The sequence below is a fragment of the Euwallacea fornicatus genome, chromosome 1 (assembly GCF_040115645.1).
Source record: "Euwallacea fornicatus isolate EFF26 chromosome 1, ASM4011564v1, whole genome shotgun sequence".
Taxonomy (NCBI): domain Eukaryota; kingdom Metazoa; phylum Arthropoda; class Insecta; order Coleoptera; family Curculionidae; genus Euwallacea; species Euwallacea fornicatus.
The window spans coordinates 5,332,580-5,344,665 of record NC_089541.1 but is presented as its reverse complement, the minus strand read 5'-3'; the positions used below and the strand labels follow the sequence as shown (position 1 = coordinate 5,344,665).

The 12,086-nt window shown below is 33.1% G+C and overlaps 1 protein-coding gene across 6 annotated transcripts in view; it reads right to left on the bottom strand.

Moving 5' to 3' along the window:
• Eip93F (Ecdysone-induced protein 93F) overlaps positions 1–12,086 on the bottom strand; it is an 86,879-nt gene that overhangs the window by 63,746 nt on the left and 11,047 nt on the right. For 5 of the 6 annotated variants that reach the window (XM_066285721.1, XM_066285748.1, XM_066285739.1 and 2 more), the window contains exons 1-2: positions 10,980–11,129; positions 10,510–10,893 (exon numbers count right to left, since the gene is read on the bottom strand). In XM_066285721.1, coding sequence (XP_066141818.1) covers positions 10,510–10,603 — 94 coding nt within the window. In that variant the 5' untranslated portion in view covers positions 10,604–10,893; positions 10,980–11,129. Of the gene's footprint in view, positions 1–10,509; positions 10,894–10,979; positions 11,130–12,086 lie in introns of those variants that run through there. The other variant, XM_066285729.1, reaches the window with a different exon arrangement.

Sequence of the window (12,086 nt, the reverse complement as noted above, 5' to 3'; positions counted from 1 at the left end):
GTTTTGAATATCTAAATCTGCAAGTAATTTCCTTACTCACAACAAACACCAACTCAATGCATTTAAATTGGGAATATCCATAGGACGAATCGAACATAATAGAGTATTTATTTGAAATAAAACATCAATCGAAGTAGTACCTATTTATTTTACGTATTTTCTTACATTAAATGCATTATACGAGTATTTAGTTAACATGAGACTTTGTCATTTTCAAGTCAATAAAAGAATCATTTGATACAAGTCGAGGCTTTATTTAAATACCATATTTATTTAATAGAAATGTAGACAAAATTACAATGAATAAATTGACTTTCTCAATTCAAGAAAATATATGAACCTAGAGACACTCAAAACATTATTTTAATATTTATTACAGGCAAATTATTTTATAATATATAATATAAAAGTAAAACTTACTGAGAATGTACAAATCATTTTTTCCGGGTGATTAACATTTTTTTTTGTTGCAAAAAGTTTTTTACTTTCATCAAATGTATGCAGTTCCCATAAATAGAACCTTGCCTTATTATTTTTACCAAATAATGTTGTAGACGATTATTCATTACGAAATTTATAGATACAGAAGGTTTTCTTGGGTTGCGCGAATATTTTCTTCTTTCTTGGTTGAAAAACATAAAAACTTTGACAAACACACAAACATTTTTTTATTCACAATATACTATGCGAGCGTTCTTTGCTCCAAATTTTTTTGGTACAGACTGTCTATATTGGCAAATCAGTTTTTTTTTAAATTTTCTTGCGTGTTACTTCTGGTATGCGTATTTTTTCCTGTTATTAAACGGAGTCCTCCACGTGTTTGATTTTTAACAAATCCAACTGAATTTTTTCCATAAGTCATATTTACCCAAAGCAACACGGTAACTCAGTTTTTGACTTAAATTAATTAGAGCTCAAGCGCTCAATCTTTCTTTAAATAACACCCATATCGAGTTGCTGACTTTTCTTCCATCATCTTCTCCGTCCAACAGTTGCTTTACTTTTCATTTGAATTAACGTCAAATGTACTAAAAATTTTAGGAAATCTCATTGCTTTTCAGCATTTGAATGTCTTAGTTTTCGGCCTTAATTAATGCAAACATTGCGTATTTAATAAATCACAGTTTGAAAAAACCCCTTAATTTTGTCTTTTTGCTTTGATTTTCGCTTAGCGCTATCGAATATTTCTTTAGAAGCGACTGTTGCGTAAACTATAATTTAAGGGTTTATTTACACACTAAATTGATCCGTGCGAAAAAATATTTTAAGTAGATAATTTTCCTCAATATTTGATTTTTTGCTTAATTTCTCGATTTCAGTTACGTTACTGTGGATGCCAAAAATCCTAAACTAAAAATGAAAATATCTGAAATAACGTTTTTCCGTAAGATACGCATATGTGAGTGAACTACATATCACCACTGCTTTTTTTCCTTCGGAATGTAAGAGAATTTGTGATACCCCCAATTAACATTTCAAGATCACTCGATTTCAAGGCAACTTCAACTAGATCAATTGACAATCTTCGCAATACTAACGACCTGAGAACCTCAGTTAAACTAGGCTGAAAAATCCAAAAAAGTCTGCAAACGTTGCTCAACCAGGTTCATTCAATGCAACCAAACCACTGGCACCTAAAACTGCGGCCAATAAATAAGACAGTTATCTATAATTTAATGTAGCAAATTAAAACGGTTCTGTGAGGAAACCGAGGATGTTGAAATTTTAGAAGGGATTTTACATTTCGCAGCCTTGGAAGTCTTCTATTCGATCGATTTGGAAACATAGTTTGGTTCAAAACCAGAGTTTAAAAACCCAATTGCGTGTCCGGATATAGTCTGAGGTAGTAACGAGCATCGTTTAAATATGCGGATTTTCAAGATTAGTGACAAAAATACATACTTACGGGAGCTTAGATATAAAAATCCATTAGTCTCTACGCATGTATGTATTATGTTTAATGAAAATTCCACGCGCCAAGTCGATCAAATATTTACTTTTGCAAGAGTTAACGAAGCTACTGCTATTGCTGGGAAAATAATTATTATTATTTTCATTATAGTTTATTATTAGCTGCAGCGTTGTGTGGATGTAATAAAAGCGATGCGGTAATGAACCAATAGTAATGACTTATTACTTTACAAGTTGGGGAAGGTTACGGCCAGCTCTGCCGTGGAAAGTGCATAAATATCTACGTAACGTATTTACACAGGCTGTAAAGTAGCACTTGTCTATGTAAACACTGCGTATGCAGTGGAAATAGTTGGCAGCGATGCAACAATCTGAACCTCACGTAAATTGAATAATATGTGAAAAGTATCCATGAAAACGAAAAGGTTCATTGGTGTAGGAACATTGCAATACTTATCGATGGGATTTACAAAAACCAACACCTAAACGAAATTACCATTACACACATCCCACTTTCGGCATCCCACCAAATTAGGCATCAATTTCAAAATCTATTGTAAAACCACATAAAGGCGTAAAGATCTGCCTTTAAGTTAAGTAATATAAAATATGTCCATCTAAAGTGGCAAGCCTGTTGGTTTACCGCTATTCAATACTCGTATACGATTGCTAGACAATTAAGCAATTAAACATATTCTTCGGGTTTGGGTTTACGATTTGCAAAGGCGTAGCCGTAGGAAGAAGACTGTTAGTCCAAAAACACCAATCTGGTAGGGTTTTCTATGGTTTAGAGCAAGCTTTAGTCTTCTTCCAGTTCCACGCACTTACCATCTATGTAAAAAAGTCCAAACATCTGAAACGAGTTTGAAGATTACCAAGCGATTTAGTGTCCATATTAAGCCATGCAAAGAGTGTTTTGACCCTAGGCCGTTGCGATGTCCATAATCTGCAATTAGCTAGTTAATAATTGTAAATTATTATGGACTGTTCGGCCTAGGAATTTGATCAAGTCCTCGTACTGGTTTTGTTTTGAAATTCAGATTCTTTAATTATTTGCGACACTCTTGAATCGTTTTTAATTGCAATTTTAACGATTTGCAATGAAAATTGACATTTCGTTATGAAATCGTGAAATAATTTTAGTTGTATGGCGAAAGGGAACATTCGAGCTGTTCGAAATAAATCAGTGATGTATAACCGCACCAGAAATAGAGTTGAAATAAATTAAGATTGTGTTACAGAATATTAGGTGATAATTCAGTATAGAGCACGTGAGTGTCTGAGAGTTAACTTTATGAGAATGCGAAAATAATTTAAACAAGATTTCCATTAAATCGAGATGAGAAATGAGTACTTGTTTACTAGGTTTATTAGGTCATTAATAAAGCAAAAGAAATTTTTATTCGCTTTTCATAATTTTTTGTATGTGTTTTTATCTCAATTGAAATCCAACAACGCAAATTTATTCAGAATTACCAGGAAATTTTGGATTAATAAATTATGCAAAGCTGAGTACGAACCGTATTTGCTTTTCTCTAGACACAATTATTTTATTGACTGATGCATCTTTTCTTCATGTAACACTCTTGGATTTTAATAATTTTATCCGTAAATTAGTAGGTCCCTTCATTTTCCAATGGCGTAAAGTTTTCTTTTAGCAGTCAGCCTTTGCGATACTCGTAAAACTGAACTTTTTTTAAAAAGTTTTACAGGGGTGAAGAGGAAAATAAAAAGTTGGTTTTCCATAGAGGAGAACTGAATTTATTTATGTTATTAGCCTAACCAAAGGACATTCCAATTCTCGCTGTCAATTCCACTGGCGTATTGCACCGGAATTGAAGCAGGACTAATAACTGTTGGTTTCCGAATAACGTAACCTTTTTCAGGGATTTATATATATACATATATATATATATATATATAACTATTATATTAACTATATATATGTATACATATATAGTTAAAAGTTTATTAAGATCTAAAAGTGATAAAAATTTGAAAATTTGGAATTAAGTTAACTTCGAAGTGTACTATTTTTCCAAAATATCATCAACTTCCTGTCATTTCCGGTTTAAATGGAAATAGCTGTTAACTTATCAGCATATTATATTATTTTTAGATTATGCGTAATATTTCAGACATATTTTTTGTATAATCCCTTATATTTAGTTTTTACCATTTTCGAAATATTTCACCTCGAATTCAAAACATGCCCCCGCAATAACTAATTTTAAAATTGCATATGTCCGCAGTTATTATAGACACAATTTTCATATCTGTTGCAGAATGTCAATACAGAATCTTGAGTTTACACTTTTGCTATTTATATGATTTAATGTTGCAGAAGGTATCCAAAATTCAGTTGCTAACATTCACATTTTTGAAGTCGTCGAAATCAACTTTTTTAAATGGGACACTCTATAGCTTTAAGCAATATCAAGTAGAGAATGTAATCTCTATAGAACTGTATTAGGGTTCTCCATACTTAATTCAAACCATTTGCGAAATAATTAAGTTTTATGTAAAACTAGTAGTACTTATTGATTCTGGTAAACTTTTACTATTCACATTATTAATCAAGGAAAAATAAATAATGCGTTGTCCTATCATAGTTGAAAGTTATTTCAAAAAAATTTAAGTTATTAAAAAAATTATCAGAATTAATATGTACTACTACGCTACTAGTAGTTTCACATAATAAAACATAATTATTTCGAAAATAGTTTGAAATACCTATGGGCAATGCCGATACAATTTAATAGAGAATTACATTCTCTACTTGATATTGCTTAAAGTTATAGTGTTTTATTGTTAGAAAATGTCTTTTGCAACTTCAAAAATATGAATATTAGGAGCTTAATTTTGGACTCCTTGTATAATACTAAAACGTATAAATAGCAAGAGTGTAAACTTAAGACTGTATTGATATTCTGTGAAATATGAAAATTACGTCTTTAATAATTGCGAAGATATGCAATTTTAAAATGATCATTACGAAGACACATTTTTAATTCATGGTCAAATATCTCTGAAATGAGGAGGGCTAAGTATAGGACATTATTCTGAAAATGTGTCTCAAATATTATGTAGCATCAAAAAATAAAATTATATACTAGAGGTCTCATTTGAAATAAGCTAGTTGACAGTCACTTCCGATCAAACCGGAAGTGACAGAAAGTTGACAATGTTTTAAAAAAATAGTACATATCGAAGTTAACTCAACTTCAAATTTTCAAATTCGCATCATTTTTCGATCCTAATAAATGTTTAATGAACGGGTGGGGTGAACAACCCTGAATATATTCAGCAGATATATGTAACTCGTTGCCATTAAGATTACCCATAATTATCTCAAAATAGCTTCTGCTTTTCAACTTTGTAAGAATCAAGAAATATAGGCAAATTCTTAAACAAACGCTATTGCGAAAATAAATTATTTGGTAAATTTGTTGCAACAGATAGATGGGATTCCAAAGTTGTTTTACTGGCAAGTTAACGAAAAAAAAATTATAAAGCCGAGGGGAACACAAACGTAATTTGAACGCAAGCGCAATTCCAAAGCAAGCGATATCCGAACGCAAATCGAAAGACGGTTAAACCAATTTAGGTCTTTAAATGCCGCATGAATTTAATGTTTCTTGGGCTTGTCGTGACATTTATAAATTAATTTTGGCCAAATTGCTTCCTCAGACTTTTATTACCAAACTTATCTACTTTATTTTATTTTCTTATTATATACAACTCATATTTACACCTCGTATTTTTTACATCTCATAATGATGGACTGTGTACTCGGCTGCGACATATAATTAAAAAGTTGAAATTTCGCCATAACAAGTGTGACGTTTTATGCTTAAAAAGAACACAGAAATAACATAAAATTCAAACTGATTAATATGCGAATTAACTGGCTTTAGAGAACATTTCATCTGTCCCTTGGGTTTTCCTCGGGTTTTACCGACGGTTTTCCCAAATCAATCAAAATTAACAATATATTTTTTAGACATTTTCCAATTATTGAAGTAAACAACTTTAGATCACATTTTCTGATAAACTTTGTGCCATAACAAGTGCATGTAAAAAAATAAATATGCAGGTTAAAAATTCGGGACACAAATATTCCGCATGCTTTGAACATTGAAGAAGTTTGGATGCAACCTGAAATAGAATGGACAGAATCAAATACGTTTTCAAATTCCGCATGAATTTAATGAATATAAATTTCAAAAGAAAATTAAAAACAAACTGAACGTAAAAATTTGTTTTTAAATCGAGTGTCTCGAATTGACAACATATAAATAAAGTAAGTATAAATTGAGTACAAACAAAAATTTATACTTTCATCATCTTTGATTCTTCAAAAAAAATTCTAAATGTCGTAAAAACTAAGTCATGTTTAAAAAATTATTCCCAAAAGTGCGTATAATTTTACATACTTGAACTGACTTTCTATGCTATCGGCTCGGCTGCCTTCGGGTGTACCAATATTAAATATCAGTGAAATTCGAGATAAACTGCTCATATAAAATTTTTATATGAGCAGTTTATTAGAGATAATGAGAGGCTGTCTTTACTTCACGAAGTTAATAATGATTAATTTCTGCCCGGAACTTTGAGTTTTGTCCGGTGCGTGTGCATGATATTATGGTAAAGAAAATTAGGACACATACTGACACCGAAAGGCGGTCGGGAAGATTCTTTATGAAAGATCTAAAGGTAATATAGTATTATTTCTTTACAGTAATTAATACATTACGCAATAAACTTTATTTATAGATTTTCTAAGAAGTGATTCCTAGGTATATGGGACATGTAGACTAACTGTAAATTCAGTGGGAAGTTGTTATTCAATGTTTACATTAAAATGAAAACAGAAGAAGATATTTGAAGGCATTAAACTAGTTTCTACATCACGACGATTTTAAAAAATAGTAGACAGTATTTTGTAAAACTGTCATGAGTCATCAACGGTATGTCACGTAAAATATGTCAAAAAATGTTTAGAAACATGATATATAATGTTGACATTAGTAGCTTTATTAGAGGTTGGGAAATGTCATATTACTTACCTCTACTTCTAACTCTCATTTTCCGTGCTGATTTCTTGGTCTAACTTAATTAATCTCTACCATTTTTCTTAACAAACTATTTATTACTCAAAACATTTATGGTTTCTTATTTTTTGAATTATTTAGCTTTGATCTCCAAAATACCCTTCTTAAAGCATTTCTGGAGCTTAAATTCTTTACGTTCTCGGCAAAAAAAACTAATGTAAGATTAGAATCATGATATTTGTTTAGGCAAGTCAACAAAAATTTTTAATGACAGCGCTCATGAAAATACATCATTATTGAATTATCCAATCTAAATTACAAATACATATTATGGTTGTAAATAGTATACAAACCACCGTGGTAAGTTTCTATGCCGTTTCAAGATTATAGGTCAACCTTACGCGCAGCGTCAAGGTTGACGCTGCGCGTCTCGGTAAACTATTAAAGTCGAGATAAAATCTCTTCACAGTAATGAAATATTTTCACTTTGGTATGTAATATGCCATTACAATATATACCTAGGTCTGTCACATTCTACTCTTCGCTAGTCTCTAATAAAATGTGGGCAAACAGAAATTTAAAATTTCGTCATCGTTCAAGTCATCGCCCGAATCATCACCCTTGTTTTTATAAGAATTTTCATATCTATATACGTTTTTTAATAAGAGATGAGCAAATTAAGAACTAACCCAAGACCAAACTGGTCTAAGTTTTGAAAAATCAAATATGGTCTTGGTCTTATCGATTAAGTCTGTGTCTTGCTAGTCTCGCCATTTTGTAATGAGCTCAAAAACGCTCGGGCCCGTAAATTTTTATCTTCAGTCCTACACTTTTTAAAGTAATTTCTATGTATACGGGGTGACCCACAAGAAAGTTATAATGACCCTTTTAAAAGTGTCGTTGAGAGGAAGATAACCAGAACTGCTATCACAGGGCTAATACCCTTACCTGCATTGAATTATACTATTTCTCCCGATGACTTCGTGAGAGAAATAGTTGATATAAATGAAAATGAACTGATTAGGGTTAATAATCAAAACTTCTGGAATGGTAAGAAAAGCCCACATTTATTGGTCGATCACGTAAGCATATGTCTTAATTTTGATAATTTCTAAGTTATAAAGTGATAAAGCTTTCAATAAATTATAATATATTTTTTTATGATTTCAGAATTTCTAAACGTTTAAACTAAATTTAATTCCCAGATTGCTCTCATAAGGTACCACAAGAATAAACAATATCGAGTAACTAAGTTCACCGTTGAGGTGATATGGACATCGAGTACTAATATTTTGGTAAAAATAAATACGCATGCGAAAAATGAAAAATGAGGATCATCGCGAAAAGTGCCCCTTGATTTTTTTTGTACCTATCGTTTCAGTGTAAATTTGCTTTTGTATATTTGTATTGCTTTGCCTCATGTAAATTTGGTTTGAGAGGCTATGAAATTTAGGAAAAAAAAAATATATATATATATAATCTTTTAAATGTTTTCATCGTGTAATCCCAAGACGAAAAGTAATAGGAGTATGGTTGAAAGAGCAACTTATCATAAAATGTCAATTTTAAATAATTTATTTGCTTTAGGAAATTCGAGTAAGTCCTGTTGATGAAAGTGGGGCACCGGGTGTAAAATACTATTTACGAAGCACTGTACCTAACTCCCAACCTACCCCTAATAAATAGTAAATTGTAATGTTGTATTACCTTTATGTGCTTCGAAATCTTTTAAATAGATTTTTTTATTAAAAATTGAAAAACAATTTTAGAAATGTTGAATGAACCCATTGAGAAACTATTTTTTTGCATGAAGTCAATGGTTAATTTAAATATTTTTAGCAAATTCAAAATTGCTTTCATATAAATCTTCATAAACTAACATGAACTAACTTGAATATTCAGGAGCATAACGAACCGAAGATAGAATAAACACTAAATTGGAAGATGCAAAAAACCTGTAGATACTGTAAACCTGTTTGCAATCGTATATCTCGTCCCGCCCAAATTAGTGTTTGGTTCGGCGTTCGGTTTGATGTATTGTTCATTTTGTTACCCAATGCTTAGATTTGTACGAAACTTTATCCTTAACCGAACGCTCTAAAAAGAACACCTATACGTCATCATTTTAATACACAAATAAATGCGACATTAATTGCAAATACACTTTACTGCACGCGTTTGATAAAAAGTTTTACCGCACCCTAATATTTAATTGATCCTAGAGAAGACAATAAAGTTATTACACATGCGCTCGTAGGAAAAAACATTCTACCTAACACGTGCGAGAGTGTCTTTTAACTGCAAACAGTGTGCAGTAAATTACCACTGTTCGTATTTGTTGGCTAAATAACTATTAAAGAAACTTGATTTTACATGGCGCTAAATATGAGCATTTTTATGGGGATTTTTTATTACCCTCTATAACTTCCGAAAAATTATAGCATAGCATGTTTTAAATAAATCGATCTCTGAACCCGTCCGCAAGACAAATGTTCAAAGATGTCCTTATCTTCCAAGAAAAGGGACGCTGCAACACGACGATGTAATTGATGCAGATCTTGGAAAGAAATGTTTTTTTTTCTTAATGATGTGGAGTTTAATTCTGTTGACAAGCAGGTTAGAAGCAAAACAAATTACCGCAGCTTATAAGTATGTGATTTCGCTTTCAAGGCTCGTTTCAAACAAAGAAATTTTTACCCTAAGTACGTATACGGTTAAAACAGAAGTTAAAACTGTGTTTCGAAGAAATCTGTTAATATAAGCTTCGGTAACAATTATTGTTCATTCTCGTCTCCGTTTATGTAGAGTTCGGAATGCAACAGAAATTCGGGCTCAAAATGAATCACGGTCAACTAAATAATTTTAATCTTCAAATGCCGCATGGGTTCAAATTTTTCGCGGCCTGTCGAAGCATTTCAATGTTACGCATAACGTAATACGCGCGTAATCTGGAAATTCAGTAAATTAGTACTTTCCGTAAGACCCTGAAAGAATCATTAAAGTTCCTCTACATTTATTATCGAGCTATTACCTCGATTATTAATAACAATCACTGCAAGGTAACTGCGCTAAATAAATTTCTCCATTACTGTCATATCTTATTCTTGAAAATACGCTGCGTTCCATCTCTTGTTCGCCTTTTCCTGTCTTCCAGACAACATTAAAACGAGAACATGACCCTTCGGATGGAGGGGAATAAGGGCGAGACCAAGTTATCGGAAACGGCGAATTTCGGGACGAAAATAAAAGAAAAATAATTCGGCGCCGTTATAGAAAAATGCGGCTACGACGCATACAAAAACTGCATCTTAAAAATCATTAAATGCGCCAAAGGAGCCCCTGCCCTCTGAATTAAAGTTCCCGGGGAAAACAATAATCTAAAGGGAGGAGGGAAACTGTTTCCCTAAACATGGGCGGAATGCTAAACAAATAATTTTCTTCGGTGGAAAATCCTGCGGGCAACAGGTTATATTATCCCGACGCTTTTGGCCAAGTTTGCGCGGTATCGATCCGGACAAAAGTTTTAAGAAAAAGTGGGACTCACCGACAATATGAACCATATTTTTTGTCCATCGTTGCAGCTCTCTTCTAATATTCCTCCGTTGTTGGACACATCTCGCGTAAGAACACTCCGCCATTTTTTTCGAGCGGCAAGTTTGCTACACTTGATGCGAAACTCAATTTCCTATTACCCATTGCTTCGCATTAATCATTACACAAAACTTTTAAGGATTTTGATTATTTTTTGCCTCCGCACTTGGTATTATCCGTTCCAGCAACTACAAGCGACAACACAAAATTGGTCCGGTATTTTTTCTAGTCACTATTTGAGTCACTGAGAGTACTATTGAACACTGGGGGGCAAAGGGGCCTTGTTCAGGTCGACGGTGCGAGCGGTCTGATTTTTTTCGCCATATTTCCGACAAATCTGAAACAAAAATTAATCGTTAGTCAAGCCGATCGCAATTGGCGATGAAATCGCGGAGAACGAATAAACAACAAAAACCGGCTTACTTTGTTCGGGTTTGCGTTACATGGTTATTAACTTGGCGCGGTACGCTCGTTTTGAAATTTTGCAGTAAAGTGTTGTATGAATGGTGGTCTGTATCACTACTGTAGTAACGTCACATCGTGACGCAACAAGTGCGACGCCACTCGGCACTTGCATGCACTTGCATTTTCCCTTCCCTCGCCTATTAGACCGCCGTGCATCCCTATTATCTCTGGTCTTCGTCTCTCTTTCGACGGCCGCGTAGCGCTGTCTGTCTTTGAAATTACTACGAGCCTAGGCCTTCTCTTTTCAAAGGTGTCGGGGTCTCTCTTTACGGCCTGTTTTTATTCTTTTCTAACGTATTAATTTCGAGGCCCGAATATATCGCCCCTCTCCGTCTGGAGCGCAGTCTTTGTCTGATGACCCGCGTTGTCTTTTTCTTTCTCGCGTTCGGGACTATTTTGTTCCTTTTATAGTCGGCGAAATATTTCGTCTTTGTCCGTCGTCCCCCCCTTCTCGCCCCGCGTCTCTCAATTTTCCTAGTTTAAACTTGAATTGGTCTCTTTTTAAATGTCCAGTCTCTCTCTAATCTTATGTGGCCTTTCGGTTTATACGAGGGACGTTCGCGATCAACGACCGCATTCGTTCTTTACGTTGCACTCTTACGTTTTAGCTCTTAGTGCTCATCTTGCGTAGGGTCGTTTTTTTCTGCCAATACGGTTTGAAATCGTTTAAAAGTATTGCAACAATGATAATTGCTGGCCTTACCACTTTTAAACCAAGTGTTAAACTTTTTTCAACCACTTAAAATCAAAGTTAATAAGAAATGTCAACTCAGTATATAGGTCTATCGCTTTGAACTTCTTTTTTCTTGATAACCGTATAAATCTATGTTTTCTAACTGCAATGTCATTATTCTATTCCACGAAAACGTGGACCTGTGAAAACCACACACGGAGTTGACAGTTCGCATCAATTTTGTTCCTACCTGTTCAAACACATACCCACCGACATGTCTGAACACTTTTGATAAGGGTTTAAAAATAGTCATAGTCACACGTCAACAATTAACATAAAAGTATGATATTTCAAAACTATTTCACATTATAATAGGAAGAATATTATATTAT